We start from the raw sequence: 25386 nt of genomic DNA, 5'->3' as shown, positions 1-25386 counted from the left end.
TAGGCTTCTAACAGTTTATATTTTTGGAAAGTAGCTTTAGCACAGAAGTTAAGATAAAAATAATTTCTGTCTTCTGCCAGATTAATGACATCAGATTAAGATTTGCATCTCCAATCATTCCTGATCTATAGCTGTCACTGGACCTAGATGGCTCTGGAGGGGAAAATGAGGCAGGTGACCTTGCATAGACCTCCCTTATTTTAATCCAATTCACTTGCATGTCATGGCATCATCTCCCTAATATCATGGTCCTCTTTGAGAATGAAGGACAAACAACAACACTTACAGAATTCCTGGAGATGAATCAGTCCATTGTTTGAATCTCACAGGTGAGAAAACAGGCCCAGTACAGTAAAATGTCTTAAACTCATAGTCAACAGCAAAGCTGGGACTGGGCACTCAGGTCTTTGACTCCTAACTTTGCACTAACCTGTCTGCCTGCCATTTATCTTTCTCATTAATTTGTTCATTCAACAAATATTTACTCAGTACCTACTGCAAAAGCTGTAAGGTGCAACACTATGTGTTATGCTATAGACCAAGAAAGATAACAATAAAATAATCGCTGCTCTCTAGTAAATCTCTGTGTGGGTTCAATTGCAGCTGCACAAACCAGGAAGAATAAATGTCTACCCCTATAGATCACAATAATATAATAAAAAGAAACTAAGTGACAGCAAAGCTTAGATAGAGAGCTATTATATAAATCTGATTCAGAAATAGCTTAGTTTTGTTTCAAACCCATCTTTTCTGGGAGACAGAATAGGTTTAAAAGAAACATCTCAACTTGAAACAGCAGATGAAGAATACTTAGTTTAACTAACAATGTGAAAAGGATTTTAGAAATTATGCCATTGAATTCAAAACTCTTATTTTAAATTTGAAAATCCCTCCTTACAGAATATATTAGAATAATAAAGAAAAAGATTTTGTGAATTTATAAAATGGGGGGGAACCAATCAAAATATTAATTAGTAAAGTTGCTATCATTCATTTTTAAAAGTTAATATATCCCAAAACACTGGAGAGTAATTCCCTGGCTGTATGAAGGCAGAGGAATTTAGATAATTGAACATTAGAAGAGCAAATTCTCTGCCCTCTTGTCCCCCAACAATAGAGAATATATCTTATCTTCCCAGTGAGAGTGTATAATGTAATATTTGTCTTTGAACTTAAGGAAAGTCTTTAAGAAAAGGAGCTGACAGGAAGTAAAACTTTCATTTTGAAGATTCACCTTTCAGCTGTCCCTCACTTCAGTGCTGATCTCTCGAAATTCCTCATACTGTATGGCAAGTAGCATTCCAAATAATCTACAAAATAGGTTAGAAAAGCTTTTTTGTATTAGATGAATCTTGCTTTGCTGAAATAATTTTACATTCTATGTCATGGCTTCAAAAGATGGGAAGACAGCAAGTGGTGATGAACTACCCACTTGTTATGGCATGGGATTTTCACCAGTTCGATATATGTTTTTCAATAACAGAACTACACCTGAAGCTAGGGGATCCCCATGTTGTCCATTTCCCCACTGAGGCTCACGTGATGTCCCCTTGCTTAATTGCCCTTTAAACCATTTTATTGCTTTACTAGGGCCTATAAAAAGTGCTTTCCAAATATGACAAGCCCTGAAAGGCTGAAGGAGAGAGTTATCCTGGGGAACTGTAATCAAGAAATCTGTAGCTGCTCCCACTGGGGCCCAGACCTTCCTGAGAACTGGAGGAGCCAAGTGGGAGGGCCAAGACAACATGGGTCGTTACACAGGGAGAAGCTGTCGCCTGTCCCTCATGTGCGTGGTGAGCCTGCTTCTCTTTGTGATGGAGCTAACCATTGCATACATTGGCAACTCTCTCTCCTTGGCCTCCGATGCCTTTGCCGTCCTCTCTCACCTCATTTCCATGATCATAGGTTTGTTTGGGGTTCGGATCAGTACAATCAAACAGAATAGGAAGAATACTTATGGCTTGCCCCGTGCAGAAGTGTTGGGAGCATTTGGCAACACCATCTTTGCAGTGGCCCTCATGTTTAGCATCCTGGTTGAAGCCATCAAGAGGTATATCAATCCCCAGAAGACAGAAGAAGCCCTGTTGGTCCTCATTGCTGGGATTGTTGGGCTCTTCTTAAATGTGCTCAACTACATTGTCTTTCTAGACTGCTGTTACTGCTCTGCCGATAGCGCTAAGGAAGATACTGAAACAGGTAAACAGCCTAAAGGTAATATCTCTTCATTTTGTTGCAGTATGTCTAATCAAATTCCTATCCGATTCTTACCATCATCCTCTCTGGAAAATTATATCCTGTAGATATTATGCTTTTGTTTTTCTTTCTTTTTTTTTTTTTTAAACTTTAAGAAAAAAGTCTTATCTGGGAATAAGAACTTTCATTCTCAACTTCCTAGGAAATTAATAGGAGCAGGCTATTTCCATAGGATCAAGGAAGGGCCATTTGGTCCAATGTCTTCATTTTACAGATTTTATAGGAACTTGGTCCCAGAGGGATTATCTCAGACACACACACACTTATATACTCATACAGATTGAATCTGGGACAGGAGTCAAACTTAAGTCTCTTAACTCCAAATCATGTATACTTTCCACTGTCCCTTGTAGTCAGTACCATGATAATTTCTCTTTTTTTTTTAAATGCTTAAGATCATGGAATTTAGAGCTGGAAGGGAACTCCGTCGCCATCTAGTCCAGCTCCAGGGACAAAAAAAGCAGGAGCTTCTGATAGGTATCTAGGAATGGAAGGAACGTCAAAAGCATTGTCAGTCATTTGAAAAAAAGAAAAAGATCAAAATAGATCAAAAAACTTCCTATGAAGAAAAAGTAATTGTTTAACTAGAGGTGAAATGGCAATGGTGAAATTTTAGAGAGCAACAATCTCTGAAAGTTCAGTTAAAAAGTATGAGACAAAAGGGAGAAAAAAAGAAAGAAAAAAAATAAATCGTTATCTTGTAGTCCTCCAAATACTTGTAACTGTGAAAAAATTAAGATTAGCAGATGCCTAAGAATATTTTGTACAAATGAAAGAGAAAAAATGAAGGAGCCTTTCATTTAGTAAATTCTCTGTTTTTTTTTTTTTAACAGAAAACTTCACAATAATTTGAATGTATATTTATCATTCAGGATCTGTTCCATTTAAGGAAGACAAAAGTGTGGATTTAGGTGTGGATTTTATGAAAAGACTTAAGTAGGAAGAGTGTCCTACCTATTCTTAGATCTTAAAATAAAAGATTGCACTAAACCTCAGAACAGAGCAACAGATCTAAAGAGGCTCTTCAGTCTGAACAGTATGTCATATTTTTATTGCCATGGGAGTTTTTTTTTTTTAATCAAAGCTGTTTGCAAAAAAGAAAATTTCATAAAAGAAATCTACCAATAGTAGAGTAGCCTTTGAGTAATATGATGATCTAGCCTGGGGTTCTTTCTAAACTTCTCCTCTAGATGTTGAGAATTATAAATTTGTTATTTTCTTGCTTCATACTGTTCAATCTTCTCTCACTTGTTGGGATCCTCTATTCTAAGATTCTACTACCCTCTGGTGTGGTAGAGATAGAATTTGAGAATAGATATGGATATTACATGGAAGGGTGGATAAATATAGGAGACTAGTGCCTTAGACAATCTCCATCTCAGTTTGTATACTGGTAAATTGTAATTTGTCACTGAAAATCAGTCAGTAAGTATTTAGTAAATGCTATTACTAGGTATATGCGAGACAATATAAATAAGGCAAAAACAATGCTTGACCTCAAGGAGCTAAAATTCTAATAGGGGAAACAACTTGCAAACATACAAGATACATATAGGATAAACTGGAATTAGTCTAATAAAGAATCTATTTTTGTTGTGTATCTTGTCATTAAATTGTGGACATTCTAAAGTCACAATAACAGTACACTTCTTTTAGTGGTATTTGACATAGAATGTAGGATTTGCAAAATAAAGAAAAAAAAAGTGAGAAGGATCAATTTGATTGGAATAAGGGAACAGAATATATAGACAATGAACTAGGATTTCCTTGGAAGAGCTTTGCAGGCATGTATGCTAGGATAGAGTTATACTGAAGCACATTCTTTCCCCAAACGGAAAGAATAATTAAATTAGATTGTAAACTATTTAAGAGCAAAAATTGTCTCATATATCTCTGTAACCCTCAAGAGCTTAACACAAATGCCCTTTACATATTAAATGTTCAATAATTTTCAAGTGACTAAATCAATACATTAATAAAGTAGAATGGTGGTTATGACTCTTTTGTGAAGGACAATTACTGATTGACTGAAGATTTTATATCTTGTTACATAGGCCATTATGTGAAAGTATAACATGACATTTGGTCCTATGTTAGAATTAAAACAAGGCAAGAATAGTTGGCCAATACATATAAACAGAGACAATTGACAGAAGTGTCAATAGGATCCTAACAAACACATTTTTAATTTATCTCAACTGCTTTACATTAGTTCCAGTTTTATCTTTTTCTTATATTATAAACATCTATGTATCTCTAAATAACAAAAGAAAGTTATAAAATGCAAATGCTAGAAAAGGTAAACAGACATAGACAAATATGGAAAATAATATGACAATGCTTTAGACATCTGTGACCCATTTATTAGAAAATTATTTGACTTATTTTATCAAAGTGCTCATTTTTGAAGAAGTGTTTTCCCATTTTTATTTCCATGTTAAGATAACAATAAAAGACACAAGACCCATTTTTTATCCTAGCCCTTGACCTGTTCATGTGGAGCAGACCATATGAGTCCCTTTGGTCTTGGGTCTGGAGCAGCCTAGGGTATAAGACAAAAGAAAATATTATTCATCTTCCTTTGATACATTCCCTGGTAAGTTAGTCCTTTTGTCAAAAGAATTAAATACTGTGGTGATAAGGACGATTGATCTAGAGATATAGTTTTCTATTTTTCATATTTTTTTAATATTCTGAGCTCTATTGGCATTGGTTTTATTAAACTAAATGATATGTATATGAATGATCCAATGTCTGATGTAAACTCTTCTGAACTATACCAAAAATTTTTTTAGAAGGGAATATTATTTTTATTAGAAATACCACATCTGGATTCTTGTTATTCTTCTCTCTAGTTTCATGTTTGCGATGTTTTTAGTTAACTGTTTTAATGTTCATCTCTTCCCCTCTCCTGTCTCTACAAAATAGGTTGCAAGTGAAGAGTAAACATCTAGGCTAGTTGAATCTTTTACACTGACAGATATTGTCCCATTTCACTTTTCTCATAAAAATAATGGAATAAAATGCATCCTGTTTTTATAGTAGTACTGATTGATAGCCACTGTTAGATACTATTTTTAAAATTAGAAATTTCACACTTTAAACTGTAGGGATTGAGGAAGAATTTTTACATTTCTAGATTCCTAATATAGTTATCGTAGTTTTTAAAATGTTGTTTTATTGGTATTTTTGGTTTTGACACAGCAGACTATGTCCCAACAAACACAAGCACAACCACCTCTCCACTACAACCAAGATGAATATATTTACCCCAACCCATTAAGCAAAACTGAAACAAAGAATGATTATAATTGATAGCATATGTTTCTTGCCACTTTTGTAGTTTATAGCTTGTAAAGTCAGGTTGTATGTTTTGATTTTAATATTTTGGTACCAATTACCTTTTCCTCTGCATAATATTTAAAAATTATCAATAGTATCTTTTGGTCTAACATTCTAGCCATGTAAAGTGCTCTGGGTTTTTTTTAATATTTTAAAATAAAAAATTTTGATTTGCATATTTCTAGTGATTCTTACTCTATACTTTCATTCTTTTTTTTTTTTTTTTTTTTTTCTATGTGGCTCTTCACCCATTTTACTATATATATCTGGCAAAGGGAACTGGAGTTCATTAAATTTGGGTAGCTGTTATGAGAGACAAATCAAGAAATTATTAGGCTCACCAAATTTTTTTTTAAAAAGCTGGGAACAAAGATTGTACATTCTATTCAGACATTCCTGGGTAATTGATAGAGGGGAAAACTGAACAGCTAGAACCAGGCAACATGAAAATGAATCAATGAGACACCAAGAGGTTTGGATGATATCCAGGACCTTAAATTAGAGAAAAAATGGAAATGAATGAATTTTAAATATCTCAACTAGTTTTCATTGCAGTTTAGACAAAAGTGAAAGAATTAATAAAAAAAAGAAGAGTGGAAGGGGGAGCCGAATACATTACAAGTTAGTTCAAAGTCCTAAAGCAGAGGCTGTGAACACTATCCTCTAGGAGAGGTCTTATAGCCTACAACTATCTCCTGGTTTCTGAGACCACAATACAACTTAAAGACTCTGCTTAAGTTGTCTAGTTTCATTATACTGGATTTATTTGGTTTTCAACATTTGCCTTTTCTTCTTTCCTTGTTTAACTTTTCAGCTCTGGATTTGTTTTTCCTAAATTGACAAATGAGCTTCTTTAATTTGAGGATGAACAGACACTCTAATGCAAATTAGCTTTTTTTTTTTTTTTAATTTGAGGTGATTTTCTACTATCTTTTGCTGCTAAATTTCCATTATAAGTGAGTCTTTTTTGCCTTGTGTAGCAATGGAACTGAGAATAGAGCAGGCTCACAGAACTCGCTTTCTCTATAAATGGACTTTGAAATGTACTTTCAATAGAAAAAGCCCTTTCTTCTAAACTTTGTAAAGCTTTACTTTTTAAAAATTAATTTCTTTTTGTTCCCCAATTTTTTTTCCCCAAATATTTACCCTCCCACCTAGGGTGAAAGTACTCCTACAGATTAAGCCAGGCTGTCAGATGTAATAATAGACGATCTGCACTGAGAAGGATCTGCAATATCAGCAAAGCATTTCTTTTTCAACACTGTTGACTTGTTGCTTTGGCAAACTTTATTTGTGACATTTATCATGGAAAACCAGAGAATTTCAGAACTAGAAGTCACCTTGGAAGTCAGCTGGTCCAATCTAGATTTAGACAAAAACAAAACAAAACAAAAAAAAAACTTATAATATTCTCAACAAGTGATCATCTAGTCAACTTGAAAATCTCTACTTAGAAGGAACTTACTACCTTCAAATATAGCCCATTCCACTTTTGGAGAGCTCTAATTGTTAGAAAGAACAACTATGTGATCTAGATATGAGTGTCAGGTTTGGAGTTAAGAAGACCTGAGATCAAATCCAGCTTCAATTACTCACTTACTCTGTGAACCCAGGCAAATCACTTAATCTCAGTTAAACCACTCAATTCTCTTTGCCAAGAAAACTCCATATAGGGACTTAAAGAGTTGGACTCCACTGAACAACAACAATTGTTAAGAAAGCAAAAATAGCCTCCTGGAAACTTCCATATATTACTCTGCATTTTGCCCTCTGGAGTTAATAGAATCAAACACAATATGATGCCTATTTTTAAAAAATTACCTCCTGGGATACATAAAGCTGTTTTGTTGTTATTAAGTCATTTCTCAGTCCATGATCCCATTTGGGGTTTGTGATTTTTTTTTTTTTTAATTTTTATTTTTTTGGCAGAGAAACTGGAGTGATTTGTCAATTCCTTCTCCAGCTCATTTACAGATAACGAAACTGAGGCATACAGAGTTGAGTGACTTGCCCAGGGTCACACAACTAATAAGTATATAAGGCCAAATTTCAACTCAAGAAGATGAATCTTCTTGACGTCAGATCTGACATTCTATCCACTGATCCACCGAGCTGCTCTGTATAATACTGTAGACATTGATTAAAATGTGTCACTTTCTTTTTGGGTTATTTCCTCCAGGAAATTTTATTGAAAAACAGTTAAGATAAGCAAGGTTCAGAAAGCTGAAGATAAACTTTTTTGAATAAAAAGAGGATTGTAAATGGAAACTAGCTTCTGGCTTCTGGCTATTGTTCAACAATTCACTTTAACACATTTATTAAAAGGCTACTACTATATATAAAGCACTCTGGTAGGCCCTGGGTTAGATGCAAAGTCACTGAAATTGCCTTTAAAATTTTGACTTTTCTTATTTTTGTTGATTTGTTTTAGCTTTTATGTGTATCTGTATGTATATATATGCATATATAAATACACATACACACACACACATATATATATATATATATATATATATAAATTTCTGAAAATATCTCTTACTCTTTCCCTAGTCACCTCTATTTGCTATTTGCTTGTGAGTTAAAAAAAAAAAAAAGAAAGAAAGAATAGAAAGCAGTTTAGTAAAAGCATTGAGAGAGTGTGTATGAAATAATGAGAGTTATTTTTGGAGCCTTTGATTCCCATTACTCAAGCACTATCTCTGATAAATACTGCTTGTAAGACCCCCGGCAATTCAATGCTCTATGTGATTCCCTAACATTCTAAATTTCAGAGAGGATGCCAAGCTGCATCAGTAGAGGGAATTTCATCATAACAGAGTTCTCAATATTAGAAAAATTTGTGGATGCAATTACTGTTTCTAGCCCTTAAGAAAATCAACCAATATGTCATAATCTAATATTTTATACTCATAATTTCCCACCTCTGCAAAGAGGGGAGGGAACTGTGTGAAACTGCTCCCTGAGAATATTACTGATCTTAGCAAATGAAGCTTTTGCTCAGTCATTTGTTGTTCAATCTTTCTGGTTTGTCCATTCTTTGTGATCCCATTTGGGTTTTTTGTTTTTTTTTTTTTTGTTTGTTTTTTTTGTTTTTGTTTTTTTGTCAAACATACGAGTGGTTTGCCATTTCCTTCTCCATTGGAGCCAGTGGGTCCATTTTGTCAGAGGTTTGATTACTTGTCCAGGGTCACAAAGCTAAGAAGTTGAATGAGGCTGGATTTAAATTTGGTTCATCCTGGCTCTGCTGAATTATGGGTTGCTTCTCTTCCCAGTCAAACAGAATCATATAATTTCACAGTTAATGGACTTCAGTGGCCATGTAGTCCAACCCATACCTTTAAAATCATCCCCTCTATATTCACCAACCTCTCTATTATTTGATAGTCACCAATTCTATTTGGTCTATCTAAAAACGGTCTTCTTCCTCTAGATCTAATTTACTACTCATGTTGGAATCCATACTGTTGCTCATCACTTACATCTAATCAATCCATGATTCCTTAATATGCCCTCTTAGTCACATCTGTTCCACTTAGTTTCCCTATGAAACAAATTTACACATACAAATACAAACATGTGCAAAATGTTATTCATGCTCTTTGTATTTCTTATTCCTCTAATTAGAGTGTAGATTAGTCTTACAATGAGTTCATAATCTTTACAGAATGTTTCCACTTGCATATTCTATTACAGATATGATATGTGGGACATAATACTCAATGGGTTTAGGATCATATTCTGTCTTTGCTGCTTACTACTAGTGTGATGTTATACAAATCACTTTGTGCAAATCCTCATCTTTAAAATTAGTCCTTGCCAGTTCTGAATCTATGTCTGTGAATTAGTTATCCTCTGTCTGTCTGTCTCTGTCTCTATGGCTTTCTTTTCCTCTCTATATCTATGAAATCTTTAGTGTTTCTTTAGCACTGGTTTTTTCCCCTCTATGCTTAGTTCTCCCTTACCTTCAAAAACCAACAAAAAATCCTTCCTCCATCTCTGCAACTTCCTTAACCCAACTTTCATCTGTCAATTTCCTTTTACCATCAAATTTCTCTGAACATAATCTATATGTGCTCTTTATATTACCCTATCATCCATTTACTCCTCAACCCCTTGAATCTGGCTTTCATACCCACCATTAATATTATCATTGTATTTATAATGAATGTTCTGTTCTTAGTCTTGAATTTCCAACTGCTTAATGGGTATCATTCAACTGTCATTAAATATGAATTCACCTTTTCCTAAGATTCTGTTTCCTTTATTAGCATTTTCTTATGTCTATCATTGGGACTGTAATTTCCCCAGTAACAAAGGCTTGATACCTCACAGTCATTCACAACTAGTCTTCAACTTCTTTTACACTCATATCTAATCCCCAAGACCTATCAATTGTAATATTTCCTGAATCCATCTCTACTCTAAACCATTATGACTTCACTTCGGAAACACCAAACAATCTTGAAACATCTCTCTCTACTCCAATCCATCCTTCATGCCACAATCAATTTCCAGGATAAACTTCCTAAAACATTTCTTTACAGATGTCATCCCCCTGTTAAAAAATTCTCAGTAGTTTCTCAGTCACTTATGCAAAGAGTCAAAACTTAGCATTTATTGCATAGTGGTTAGAGTGCCAAACGTGGAATAAGGAAGACCCATCTTTCTGAGTTCAAATTTGGTTTCAGATACTTACTAGTTGTGTGATTGTGGGCAAATCACTTAATTCTGTTTGCTTCAGTTTCCCCATCTGTAAAATAAGCTGCAGAAGGAAATAGCAAACAACAAGACTATATGATGATCAATTCTGATGGACACGGCTCTCTTCAACAATAAGATGATGCAAATCAGTTCCAATTGTTCAGTGATGAAGAGAGTCATCCACACCCAGAGACTATGGGAACTGAATGTGGACCACAACATAGCATTTTCACTCTTTCTGTTGTTGTTTGCTTGCATTTTGTTTTCTTTCTCAGTTTTTTTTCCCTTCTTGATCTGATTTTTCTTGTGCAGCAAGATAACATATGGCTATGTATACATATATTGGATTTAACATATATTTTAACATATTTAACATGTACTGGACTACCTGCTATCTAGGGAAGAGGGCAAGAGGAAGGAGGGGAAAATTTGGAACAGAAGGTTTTGCAAGGGTCAATGTTGAAAATTACCCATGTATATGTTTTGTAAATAAAAAGCTTTAATAAAATTTTTAAAAGAAGGAAATAGCAAACCACTCCAGCATCTTTACCATGAAAACCTCAAATAAGGTCACAAAGAGTTGGAAGCAACTGAAATGATTGAATAATAGCAAAAACCTCATTACATCACCCTTCTACTTCACTAAGACTGCATAGTAGTTCAATTCCCCCTTCCTATTTTGAGGGATCCTTCTCCCCAAAAGCCATATACAGTCTTGATATTAAATTAGAGGACATTTATTAATTCTTGGAAATTAATTACCCTATCTTCAAAAGACCTTCTAGATAACAGCTAAAGACAATTACTACTTATTTTAGTGCCAGGAATATGTCAGTTGTAGATCAAAGGCAAGTAAGTGTCAGATAAGGAGGGAGGAAAGCCTGAGAAAACACTGGGAAATGTGCCCTATATAAACGATTCCCTCAGAAAGTACCCATAACAGCAAATGTCCTTGGTCAATCAATAAAAGTTATATAGAATAGAAGATATGATTCAGACAACATGGAGGATACAACAAATATTTCAGCGATTTAACATGTTTTCACCAATGTCAAGTGACAACTAACTACCTGACAAGCAACAAAGATAAAAGGTCTGGAAGAACATTCACCAGGTTTTTAAGGGAAAATTAAATAATAAAATATGCAAGAAATACTTTAAGAAGAAAGGGCAGGGGAGAAGAATCTGAAGGAGCAGATAAGAATTGAGAATTCATATATAATCTGAAGTTTGAAGAATGGAAGAAAAAGAAAATGGACCACTGATCCACTGGAGCTTAATCAGTTTCAGGGTCTCTTACAGAGAGTGGAATTGTACTCTCTAAGGAGGTAGGAGCTTCCTATGTCACATATCATTATGGTAAAGATCCCAAGGTAGTACCAGGAAGGAGAGGACCTTTTTTTCTCCCTCAGTTACAGGAATAACAGTAAATTAAGGAGATTGATAATTCCCTTTTGAGAGATGCTGAGGTGACTGTTTATTAATCTGACATGAATAATTAGAAGCTATGTCATCTTCCTGAATGGATATCTGACATATCACAGAGTCACTTCTGGTGTGTCAAGTTTGTTATTCCACACCGGATCACTTGGAGTCTGAGGAGTCAAACAATCCATTGGATAATAATAATAATATATACATAGAGTATATAAAACATATACATATATTATGTAATAATACACATATGCATATGTAAATATGTTCATACACATATTCCAATATATTTCAAAAGCAATTCTTTTTGAAATTTTTTCAAATATATTCACCTTTGCAAAACCTTGTGTTCCAGATTTTTGTCCCTCCCTACTCAACCTGCTCCTTCGCCTAAACAGCAAACAATCTGATGTAGGCTAAACAAACACATTCAATCTTGGATCATACTTGTTTGTGCATATAATGTAGCTTCCTTGTCAAATTTTAAGCTCCTTGAGGTCAGGGACTATAATTTTTTCATTTTTATTTTATGAGCACCTATTCCTAGTGTCTTACACATAATTGGTAGTTAACATATAGTTATTGGCACTTGGTGGCTCAGAGGCTGAGAGGGCTGGAGCTGGAGTCAGGGAGACCTTGATTCAAATCTGTCCTCAGTTATGTGACATTTAGCAAATCATTAACTTCTGTATTGCCTCAGTTTCCTCAACTATAAAATGAAAATAATAGCAATTGCCTCCCTGACTGATTTTGAGGATAAAATGAAGCAATATTCATCAAGTACTCACAAACTTTAAAGCACTTTATAAATGCTACTGTAAGAAACAAAATATTTTGCCAAGAACTTCACTGACTCACTCATGAATGCAGGAAAGATTTGTTTTACATTCTTGCAAGAATGGGTGCCTAGGTGAGTAGACACACCTTTGAAACTCCAAAGGCTGAAGCACAAGTTTCTTTTCTGCTTCCCTATTCATTGAATGTTACAGAAGTTACAAGATAAGAATCTTCACTCATAACCTAGCCTATCCCTGCCCCCAAAGAGCTTACATTCTAGAGGGGGGGAAGATAACAGTGGAGGGCTAAGGAGAAAGAACAAAAGATTATACAAAAACAATTCTCAATGTGGATAAGGAGCAGTTTGGGGAGATGAAGGCAGGCAAAGCTGCTCACAAGTAGGCTAAAAGTGATCTGCAAAGAGGTTCCTGTGGTTATTAGAAGTTTTCAACCAAAGTCCTACTTTTATATTCTTTCTGCTCAAAAGTTCCACATTTGGGTCCTAGATCAATCCATCTATGAGCAAAGTCAACTGAAAATATTCCTAGGTCCACACTCAGTTTCCTTACTAGTGTCACCAATAATTGCAATAATCTCAATCAACATGTCTAAAGCAGAACTTCTTATCTTTCCCCAAAAACTCACCTCTTTTCCAAATTGTCTTATTTCTATTGAAGGCACAGTAATTCTTTTTTCTGAGACTGGAACTGTTGGTATCACCTTACCCAACATATTTGATCAATTGCCAAATCTTGCTTTTTCTACCTTCATGATATCTTTCACCTTCTATTCTCTTTCTATTCACATAGTCAGTTCTTTAGTTCAGTCCTAATTTTCCTGTCTTCTAGACTATTGTAAATAATGGCTACTACATGGTCTCCCTGCCTCAAGGCTCTACCTGACTTTGGGCCAAAGGAACTTTCCTTAAGCACAGATATGATTGTTTTGCTATCCTACTCAATAAATTCCGGTGATTCCCTTTTGTCTCTGAAATCAAAAATAAAATCTTCTAAACAGCCTTTACAACCTGTCCCCAACCTATTTTTCTACATTATTGCACATTACTCTTCTTTTTGCAGTCCAAATATACTGAGCTTTTTTTTCTTCTGTTCCTCACACATGGCATTGATTCATACTTTTGCATAAGTTGTTTCCCTATTCTGGAATTCAGTGCCTTCTCCCTTTTGCCTAATATTACTAACCAACTGCCATCCCTTGGCAGGCAAATTCAAGAATGCTAGTAGTGGTAATGCTCTCCTAACCCCAGACAACTATCACAGCCCTGGCAGGCAGCCATCCTCCAGGGCAACAATCCTAGCAGCCTAGTAACTACTTCTGCTGATGTTGCAGCCTCACCTTCTCAGCCTTCACAGCTAAAGACAACTCAGAAAAGATATTTCTTCTTACTGGTTCAATGTCAAAAATAGAAATGATCTTTTCAATGCAACTAACAAAAAGAAAGATAATTATCACTTGCTTTGCTAAGGACCACAGGAACTCACCCTCTGGCTTGCAGCTAAAAGCACCTATGATTTGCTATAATTATTTTATTTGTACATAATAAACATGTATTAACTTTTCATTCATTCATTCACTCATTCATTTATAGAATTTCTTTTCTTTCAAAACTCAATTTAAGCATTTCATGATCTACTAAACTGTTAGTGCCATCTTTCCCAGGATGCTTTGTATTTATTTGTATTTATTCTCTATTTTTCCTTTGAATATCCTTATATATGCACTTCCTGTCTCCACTGAAAGAATTATGTTAGATGTGAGTAAAAATTGTTCTATCCTTTGAATTTGTATCCCCAGCATCTAAAATATAATATGTGCTTAATAAATATTGATTGGTTGAGTATAAGAAGGCTCATAGGTCTAATTTTTAAAAATTTTTAAAATTGAAGATACAATAGCAAAGGGGAAAAAAAATCCCAGATACAATTACTAAGACTTATTCCACAGAATATCATTTATGATATAGGCTGAAGCCTCTTTATTCAGAGAAAATGTCCAAGGGACAGTAAAAGTACTTATATACTCATATATACAAATATATAGACTATGCATAATAAAGTGCAAGGAGACAAATGACCTTCTGAAATACGATGCTTAAGTGGAACAAAGCAATGTCATAGATTGATTAAGATGGGCAAAGAAGAAGCATTAAACACATATATTGTATATATTGTACATAACATATTGTTACAATATTGTATATTGTATATAACATATTTAATATGTATGGGAATGCCTGCCATCTAGGGGAGGGGGTGGAGGGAAGGAGGGGAAAATTCGGAACTGAAGGGAGTACAAGGGATAATGTAAAAAATTATCTATGTATATGTACTGTCAAAAAATGTTATAATTATAAAATTAATAAAAAAAGAGATTGTATCATAATGCAATTCTAAGTATTCCTAAGAACTTGATTCAAATCTTGACTTTATCACTAATTATAAACTTTAAGACATTGGATAAACATTTTGGACACATTAAGCTTTGTGAAACTAATCTGTAAAATGGTATAATATTCTTTTATTTCCCAGGATTAAATTAAACAATTAAGCAATTGGAATAAATCTCTCAGAACTTTTACCTATTAAAAAAAATCATTAAAAATAATTCAAAACCTATGGAATTTAAGACCCTTCACCAATACACATCACAGCTCTTTCCATGTCTAAAATAGATGGTTTCATCAATCAATCAATAAATAGTTATTAAACACTATGTGTCAGGCCCTGAGAATATAAAACAATCAATCAACAAGTATTTATTAGGGATTTGCCATGTCCTAGACACTATGCAAGACACTAGGGATACCGGTACAAAAACTAGACAATATATAGACTCAAGGAACTTGCATCTCTGAATTGCAGTGACTCTAAAAATTCATTACTTGCTGACCAACTTTTCTGCTAAGGAACCTCTCAAACATAACCAAGCTGGTCTGATATTGATTTGATGTTTGAAAATTTTCAAAAATACAGGACCTGCCAGAGCTTGGGTTTACTGGCATTGCCTTTGAGAACTCAGGATACTCTTCCCTTATTCCCCTTTTCCTTTTCCCTTTTCCTCTCCCCCCTTTTAATGAGGTAAGAGAGAATTCTCTGAAAAACAAATATGTCAATTATTTACTCTTTGAGCCTACTCTGATGAGAGTAAGATTCACACAATGTTTCTCCCCCTCTCTAAATTCCCTCAGATGTGGTATATTTTCTATGCCTCTTCCTGGGATATAGTTTCCCTCTTTTTATCACTCCTTCCCCTTTTTCTGATACTATCCCTTTCTCTTTACTACTCCCCCCTTTTTTTATATCAGTAAAATCAAATTATTCATGTGGACTTTCAGTATATCCACAACAGAGATAGAGCTCTCAAGAGTTCTTTTTACCTTTTTCTGTTTCTCTTCAGTCTTGTGGATGTAGATCAAATTTTTTGTTTAAGTCTGGTTTTTTTCTTAGAAACAAATGGAATTCCTATGTTTCATTAAATGACCATCTTCTTCCATGGAAGAAAATGCTAAACTTAGCTGGGTAGTTTATTCTTGGTTGCAATCCTTGATCTTTTGCCTTTTGGAATATCAGGTTCCAGGCCCTTCAATCTTTTAATGTGGAGGCAGCCAGATCTTGAGTGACCCTTATTGTGGCACCTTGATATTTGAATTGTTTTTTTCTAGCTGCTTGCAATATTTTTTTCCTTTGTTTGGTAGTTCTGCAGCTTAGCCACAATGTTCCGTGGAGTTCTTTTTTTAGGGTCTTTTTCAGAAGGTATTCTATGAATTCTTTCAACACCTATTTTCCCTTCTGTTTCTATTATCTCTGGACAGTTCTCTTTGATGATTTCCTGTAAAAATTGAATCTAGGCTCTTTTTTTGATCATAGTTTTCGGGAAGTCCAATGATCCTCAGATTCTCTCTCCTAGATCTATTTTCCAGGTCTATAGATTTTCCCAGTAAGTATTTGACGTTATTCTCCAGCTTTTCATTTTTGTTTTGTTTTGTTTTGTTTTGTTTGACTGATTCTTGGGTTCTCAATGAATCATTCATTTCTATTTGTTCCGTCCTGATTTTTAATGAGTTATTTTCTTCATTCACATTTTTTACTTCTTTTTGTATATGCCCAATTGAGTTTTTAAATGAATTATTTTGCTCTATTGAATTTTTTTCAATAGGATTACTTCTGTACCATGATGAGGCATTATAGTTAGAATTTAGTTAAGGACTATTATCTGTTAAGAAGATCTACTGACCCATTGTTTGATGAATGGCTGAATAAGTTGTAGAACATTAATGCTATGAATTTCTGTGCCATAACAAATGATATGAAGAATTCAGAGAAGTATGGGAAGATGCATATAAACCAATATAATATATAGTAATCAGAATTAGGAAGATGAGATTTACAATTATAGAAAAACAAAAACAAAAAAAATTTTAAATACAATTATAACAACGTAAATGGTCAAACAATAAAACAATATTAAACAACATGTTATTACTATAGTCAAGCAAGGCTCCAAAAAAGGTAAGAAAATGCACTTTCCCTCCCTTCTTCAGAAAGGTGGGGATTATAGAAATGGATTTTTTGGGGGGTTATTGGCCGAGTAGTGAGTCAAAGTAGCCAGGTCAAAGAGTATGCATAGTTTAGTCATTAGAGTTGAATGGGACTGATTGGGTGAAGTTTTTTCAATTTGAGACTAAATCACATGATTCCCTATTCCCAGAGTGGAACATCAAGACTCAAACCCTGGGTTGCAGGGAGTCACTTGGTCTCTAAAGGTCAAACCCTCAGGAAGTTACAGGAAATGAAGTGACCTGTGGGAAGCAGACAACATTAGTGACTATTGGTCAAGGATGGTTATGTCCTTTAGTCTATCCAGTGGAAAAGGCTTGGGCTTTTTCCTATTTAACTAGGTGTTCTTCTTCTGGTTGGTCAGGTTCCACGAGCACGTGGTGGAGTTGGGATGGCTCCCAGCTGTGTCTGGGCCTCTCCTTGCAGGGACTAAATAAATGCTTTCTCTTTTGTGCCTGAAGATGTCTCTGATTAGTTAATTTGGGAAAGGGGGTCTAGCACTTGTCCCACACAGAGTTATAGAAGTTTCAAATTGTTTTCCAAAAACTCTGTCAATTCATATAGCTCTACCAAGAGTGCATCAATGTGCCTGTTTCCCACAGCCCTTTCTTTTGTTATTTTTCTCTGATCAATGCTGACAATCGAGGAGGAACTTCATTGTTGCCTAAATTTGCATTTAATTACTAGCAATTTGTCTATAGATCTTCTTACAATACTGTTTTTAAATGTATAAAACAAAACATAAGATTACAAAGGAACCCCAAAATTAGTGAAAAATAGATTCCTAACCAAGTTTTTGAGTCCCATGTTAAGAATCTCTTCACGGGATTTTGCAGGGATTCAAAAATCTCTAGTTGGCCTTTATGATCCCTTTCAGTGCTAGGATTTTGTCATTCTTTTAAAAATTCTTTAAAGAATTTCTCCTTTGAATATTCTCAATTGATCCAAACTCCAATTTCTGAATACCATCTGAGCACTCATTTTGGGGAATAGAATTGGGGAGGGCATAAAGGAACAGTAAGTAGTAAATAGTATAGTTTGGCTGCCTTGTAAACTTCGTGGTGTAAGAGGTGGGGTAGTAAAAAAATGTTTATAAAGGTCAATTGGGATCAGATAAGGAAAGACAATGAATGCCTGCTTAAAAGGTATTTTAGTTGGACAATAGGTTGTTAATAGAAGTTTTTGAACAGCACAGTTTTTAGTGATCTGAATTATGATTTAGGGAAATTTCATAGTCATAAGAATTCTTTGAGAGGATTGGGGGAAGGCCATTTAATTAGTGATTTCACCAGCAACCCAAATGGAAGTGATAAAAAACCTCAATTAAAGAAGTAGCTGTGTGAAGAGAAACAAGGAAATGGGTATAAGAGATGTTGATCTGTGCCATTCCTGCTGCTGAGAATGCTTTTTCATAACTCCTCTTTCAATTTGTCTAAATCCTATGCAGGATTTACCCTATTCAGAAAGAGAAAGTGATCTTTTCTCATTTCTGAAGAAAGCCTTATGGTTAATCCTTAGTAATCTGTTTCTTCTCTGAATTCTAATAATATTCCAAGATTCATTTTGGCTCTGAAATCCTGTAATTAATAATATTAGTGTAACTCTTAGGATACTGAAAAAATTAAATTGATTATATATCTTTTTAATAATCCTATTTATAATTAATTGATTTTTCCCCATGAATAATTGTCTAAGTCATGGTTCTTTGTTTCTGAATTGGTTCAAAATTCAATTGGTTTATAATGGGTTAAGCTTAGAAATCGAATTCTTCTATTTACCACTGCCTTATTCTTGCCTCAAGGAAATCTGCTAGCCCTGAAAGATGCAGGTGGACACCAGGGAGTCTAGTCCATTATCTCTAACCTTGCAAGTAGACTCAAATAATGAACATTTGTTAGTCACAAGAGTTTAGCTTCCCTATGAGTTAACTTAAAGTTATGCATACCTTCAGGTCCTAGGAAAATACTAAGACATCCGGTGATATCTTTGAGTGCTAAAGCTAACTCTCTACATAAGATATGTGTATCTTAGAGCCAGGGAATTTCCTATCCCTAATTCCCTATCAATAGCTCTAGGATGCAAGGGGTCCCATAAATCAAGCAAATATTCTTCTAAGACCAAGACTCACTCACATGAGTGTCAAATCTCTTTTTCTAACGTAAGTAATCCTATTTTCCCCAATACCACAATGCTTTCTACCCTATTTTCAATTGTATTGTCCCCCCTCCTGAAGTCTAAAATCACCAAAACTATATTAAAGTTGATAAGTCCTATACCTTAGGACCTTGTCATTAGAAGAGACCAATCACCCAATTTATTAGTTACAGATAGCCTAATTAACATTTTGATCATACTCAGATCACTGTTTTTCAGTTTACTTTAATTTTCAATGTAACAGTACAAAATACTGTATTTGTAACCTGTTGCTCATATCTTAGTAGAGAAATAGATCTGTACTCACACAAACTAAGTTCAATCTTGAAGTCTTTAAAAAGAATCCCTCTTATATCTTCAAAATTTTTCCTGAGAATATCATAAATTGGCTCATATCTAAAAGAGTTCTCATAAAAATACTAAGATTAGCAAAACACTCAATACAGAACAGGTTTTATTGAATCATATAGAAAATACAAAGAATTGTTATCTGAGCCAATAGTCAGGAAAATTGCCTTCTCTGATGAGTATCCAATTTCCCCAGGGACCTTTATAATACTCCAGACTTAAAATCTACATTGAGTAGGGTACCCTATAGGAAGAAAGGGTTTGGATTTACTGAGTTATCCAGCAAACCCTCCTAAATCTATATACTTCAACTATAATCTATCATTTTTGACTGTTGGGTTGTTTTTTTTTTTTTTTGGCGCAAACTTTTTTTTTTATTTTATTTAGAATTTTTTTCCACAGTATATATGCATGAGTAATTTTTAAAATAATATTATCCCTTGTATTCATTTTTCCAAATTATCCCCCCCCTCCCTCTACTCCCTCTCCTTGATGACAGGCAATCCCATACATTTTACATATGTTACAATATAACCTAGATACAATATATGTGTGTAAATACCATTTTCTTGTTGCACATTAAGTATTGGATTCCGAAGGTATAAGTAACCTGGGTAGATAGACAGTAGTGCTAACAATTTACATTCACTTCCCAGTGTTCCTTCTCTGGGTGTAGTTATTTCTGTCCATCATTGATCAACTGGAAGTGAGTTGGATCTTCTTTATGTTGAAGATTTCCACTTCCATCTGACTGTAGTTTTAAGGGAAATTTCTGTTTCTTGAGACTTATGGTCAAGGTCTTATTAAATATTGTATTAATTTTACATAGATGGTGCCTTGACTTCATATCAATCCAGTTTCAAAATGGATCAATTACTTCCCTTTTTTTGGCCTTTTAAAAGCAGTTTTGAGTCAGAGATTTATTATTCTTGCTAACTGCTAAGTTCTCCCTCAGAAGGCTAAAAACATTTACCACTGCTTTTCAATATGAGTCCTACTTAATGTGGGCTAGAGTAATCAAGGTGGATTTCATGCAGTATAAACAGCTACATCTTGAAGAATGAATAGAATTTGGATAGACTTGAAGAAGTAGAGGAGGATATTGTAGTATGAGGGACAAATTTGGCAAATACAGAAATAGAAATAAACATGGTATGTTTAGAAGACAATGATTGAACATCATCTTTTTTTTTCCCCCTTTATAGTTAGACTCAGATTTTCTGGGACTCTCACCTTGGGCTGCATCTTGAACTCCTTTATACTTTGGAACATATTATTCCAGTCCCCACTGTGGTTTTTTTGTGGATACAGAATAATCTTATGTTATTTGAATTTCCTTTTTTCTCCTGGTCACTTGTAGAATTTGTTGTTTGTCAATGGAATTGTCCAATTTTATCATTACATGTCTTATGATTTGCAACATATGGTTTCTTTCTGAAGACAATCTGTAAATTTTTTTTAATTGGTTTTTTCTTTTCTGTGCTCACAAATGGACAGATTTTAAATATATATATATATATATGTGTGTGTGTGTATATATGTATGTATGTATATATGTATGTATGTATATATGTATGTATGTATATATATATATATATATATATATATATATTATTTTTTGGGCAGCTAGGTGGCGAAGTAGATAAGAGTACCAGCCACAAAGTCAGAACAACCTGAGTTCAAATTTGACCTCAGACACTTAACATTTCCTAACTGTGTGACCCTGGGCAAGTCATATAACCCCAATTGCCTCAGTTAAAAAAAATATATATATATATATATTTTTTTTTTTGAAGTATTGTTTTCAAGTTATTTTGACTTGGCATTACTTTTGGGTGTCCTAAAATTCTTAATTTGCCTCTGCATATCCTTTCTTCAAATCAACATGTTTTGTTTATATAGAGATCATGCTTTCTTTTAATGTTTTTTTTTTTTGCTTCTTTTCTTCCAAATTGTCCTGCACTTCCATGTATTTGTCTTTCCATTTTTGTTTCTCTTCTTTTAGATTGCTCTTTAGTTCCATGTATTTGCATTCCAAAATCAATTATCTTCTTTTTTTGTTTATTTGGTGAGATTTGCTACTCTGTATTTTTTCTATTCTACTATTTATTTCTATCATATGGGCTATACATTATGTTTTCACAGTTTTTAGTTCTCCTTTAAACCATTCAAGGAAAATCTTTTATGGCTCTATGTTCTTTTGTTTGATTTTTTTTTTCCTTAGGCAATCAGGATTAAGTACCTTACCCAGGATCACACAGCTAGTGTGAAATGTCTGAGGCTGGATTTAAACTCAGTTCCTCCTTATTCCAGAGCTGGTTCTCTATCCACTATATCAGCTAGTTGCCCATGTTCCATCTGCTTTTGAAAAAATTTGCAGGGACTTTTGTCTCATTGGGTATTAATTTTCCTTCATCTTGTAATATTTATCTGGACTCTCTTGATCTGGAGGCTCAGAGAATAAAAATTACAGAGAATGGATTTCAATTGAATAGGAGAAAGAACTTAAAAAATGCAACAGATTGCCTTGGAAAGTAGTGAATTTCCCAGAAGCCCAAGTGGAAGCTAGATGACTACCACTAGGTTTGTTGGAGAAGGGATTCCAGCAAGTCTTGGATCAGATAACCTCAGAGGTCCCAGAGCTATGAAATAGCTGGGTAACATAATGAATAGTGCTGTGGACTTGGAGTCATAAAGACCAGATTTCAAATCTGGTCTCAGATACTTAATAACTGTTTGACTATGTGTGATCCTGGGCAAGCCATTTAGTCTTGTTTGTTTCTGTTTTCTCACTGTAAAATCAGCTGGAGAAGGAAATGGCAAAAACACTTCAGTATCTTTGCCAAGAAAACCCTAAATGGGATTATGAAGAATCAGACACTATTGAAAATGGCTAAACAACAATCTTGGCTATGATGAAGATAATGATGATAATGATGATGATAGGACAGATGGATACAGATAAAAGAATATCTAATAACTTGTATGTCCTACCCAAATTTCTCCCTGTAATTAAAGCCTAAACATTATATTTTCAATTAAATCCCACATTTTATGCATTTTCTCCTTTCTCCCATTCATTATGTTTTTTCCCTCCCTTTTCTCCTCTTCTCCTCTGTTCCCTCTCAAGTTACATTTCTTCCTTTTCTCTCATAGTGATACATTTCCTTTCTTTCCCTTTCTTCCTCTCATTCCCTCTCCTTCCTCTCACCTCTCTTCATGTTTTCTGTTCTTTTTCTCTTCCTTATCATGTTCTCTCAGCTAAAGCAATACAGAGTAATTGAAAGCTATTCTCCATATCACCATAGCCCTTCAGGATACAGGAATATGATAAAATTATGCCCCTTGAACAAGTTAATATTTTATTTGAAAGGGAGAGATTTACTGGGACCAAATGGATCCATGGTTTGGTCCCAGGGCTGAATGAGACTGTTTTCAAGAATCCAGCAGCGAATGTTGGATACAACATTCTTTTTTAGGGGTAACAAGAACGATGACATAATGGGGGAGGTACCTGGAGGGGGATGACCTCTAATGGGGGGAGGCGCATAGGATGGCATAATGGGAGGTACTGGAGAGGCTCCTAATATTCTAATGACGTCTAAAATGAATAAAGACCTTTATCTCATCAAACATAAGAGGGAATAGCCTAAGGTCACAGTGGTCCTCAAACTTTTTAAATAGGGGGCCAGTTCCCTGTCCCTCAGACTGTGGGAGGGCCCGACTACAGTAAAAACAAAACCTCACACTCTGTCTCCGCCCCTCAATCCATTTGCCTTAACCAGGCAGGCCGAATAAATGTCCTCAGCAGGCCGCATTTGGCCTGCGGGCCATAGTTTGAGAAGCTCTGGAAGATATGAGATCTTTATCCTAACATTAAGAGGGAATGTTATAACCTGAGGCAGAGTAACGGAACAGGACAGTTAGGGAAACTGGGTCAGGACTTTAAAAGAACTGTGGCACAACCGTAATAGAAATGATAGGACTTAATAGGTGATTGTGGAAGGATGAGAGTGAGGTTCCAAACTTGGTGTGTGGGAGGATGGTAGTATTCTTGATAGTAATAGGAGAGTTAGGAAGAAGGGAGGATTCAGGCAGAAGGATGAGTTCAGTTTTGAATATGTTGAATTTCTATAAGCAGTTGGAAGTATGAAAATAGAGGTTAGGAGAGAAGTGAAGGCTGGATAAATAAATCTTATAATCATCAGGTTAGAGAAGATATTCGAATCCATGAGAGTTGATGAGATCACCATATCAAATAATATAAAGGAAGAAGAGGAAGAATGTGGGATATCTGTGATCCAGATAAAGAACCGGAAAGGAGACTAAGAAGGATTGATCAGATAGGTAGGAGAATAAGGAGAGAGTAATGTCACAAACAACTAGGCACTTAACATCCCTGACCCATAGTTCTTTCATATATAAAAAAGAGATAAAAATTCAATCCTTAATCTCACAGAATTGTTGCAAGGATCAAATGAATTAGTAGCTGTGAAGTATCTTGTAAATATGTAAGGTGTTTATAGGAATATCAGCTGCAATCCAAATTGGGGTCAACTTCCATTGTTACAAAGACAAAACATGCTTCCAATATTTTGGGTGCCAAAGTAGAGAGATAATTTTTTTCCAAGGCTGTATGATTGATTTCTAATTATTGAAATATTATTTTATTGGCATTAAGGCAAATGTTCCCAACATGGTTCATATGGAATAACCTCTATCAGATTCTTGTTAATGTATGGAGGGAGGAGGTGATGGAGGGAGAAAAAAGTTTGGAACTCAAAATCTTACAAAAATAAATGTTGAAAACAATCTTTACATGTGACTGGGAAAATAATAGTATTAAAATAAAAATAAAAAAAAACAAATGAATCCTTCATTTATACTAATGAGAAAGGAACATTACAAATGATTTTAAAAGAAAGATAACATACTCTTCTTTGCTTTCTGGTAGTAAGAAACACTACACAGCATAGATGATCAGAAGTTAACTAACATTATGGAGATGAGAGAAAGTATAACCTAAATTAAATCCCATTTCTCCACATTCCCCTTCCCCTTTATTGGCTATAGGCCAATGCTCTCAATGCTTTAAACAGCTTTAAGACTTAAGTTGCAGAAAAGGTGCCAATTTGCAATAGTAGAAAGTTTCTTCATCTGGAAAGTCTCTATGCCAGTGGAATCACAACCCTATTCCCTGTCCCTATCCCTAGAAGTCCTCATTCCCTGTTATGGGCCAGAACTCTGAACTTGAAAAAAAAAAAAAAAAAAAAGATTCTTACAAGGTATTGTCAGTAGAATTGACTTAATAGTTCTCTAGTTCAGTACATGTACTTAGTACTTTACTACAGTTCTACAAGATTCATACCTATGATAAGAGACCATATAACCTCAGACAAACTCAGCCAGAAGCAGAGACATTCATTCCATCGTCCATCTTTGTATTGGCTGGAGGCTGAAGCACAAACCTTTGGATTTGGAGAGATTCAGAGGACAGAGAAAGAGGCAAGAGCTCAAGCTCTTGAAACCAAGGAGAGATATGCCTCTAAGGAAACTAACTGGGCCCTAGGAAAGGTGACAAGACTTTGAAGGAGACAAGAAAGGATTTGGACTTTAACATCTGGCTACACTTGTAGTGATTACTCTGAACTGAAAGGAAGGCTGCCTCCAGAGACCCCAAGAAAACCTCAACAGAAAACATTACATTACAATTCCCACATTTCTTGGGCTAATATTTCCTTTTATTATGTTTTACTGGTTTGCTATGAAGAGAGAAAACAAGGGAAAGCAAAGATCTTTG

The 25386-nt window shown here is 34.7% G+C and overlaps 1 protein-coding gene across 1 annotated transcript in view; it reads left to right on the top strand.

The window, feature by feature from the left end:
• The first annotated feature begins 1730 nt into the window (after positions 1–1730).
• The window catches only part of SLC30A10 (solute carrier family 30 member 10), a 47957-nt gene continuing 24301 nt past the window's right edge, over positions 1731–25386 (top strand). The window contains exon 1 of the mRNA XM_074309192.1: positions 1731–2196. Coding sequence (XP_074165293.1) covers positions 1746–2196 — 451 coding nt within the window. The 5' untranslated portion in view covers positions 1731–1745. The remainder of the gene's footprint in view (positions 2197–25386) is intronic.

The sequence above is a fragment of the Sminthopsis crassicaudata genome, chromosome 4 (assembly GCF_048593235.1).
Source record: "Sminthopsis crassicaudata isolate SCR6 chromosome 4, ASM4859323v1, whole genome shotgun sequence".
NCBI lineage: Eukaryota > Metazoa > Chordata > Mammalia > Dasyuromorphia > Dasyuridae > Sminthopsis > Sminthopsis crassicaudata.
Note: the sequence above shows the minus strand (reverse complement) of the source record. Positions and strands in the feature narration are given on the sequence as shown.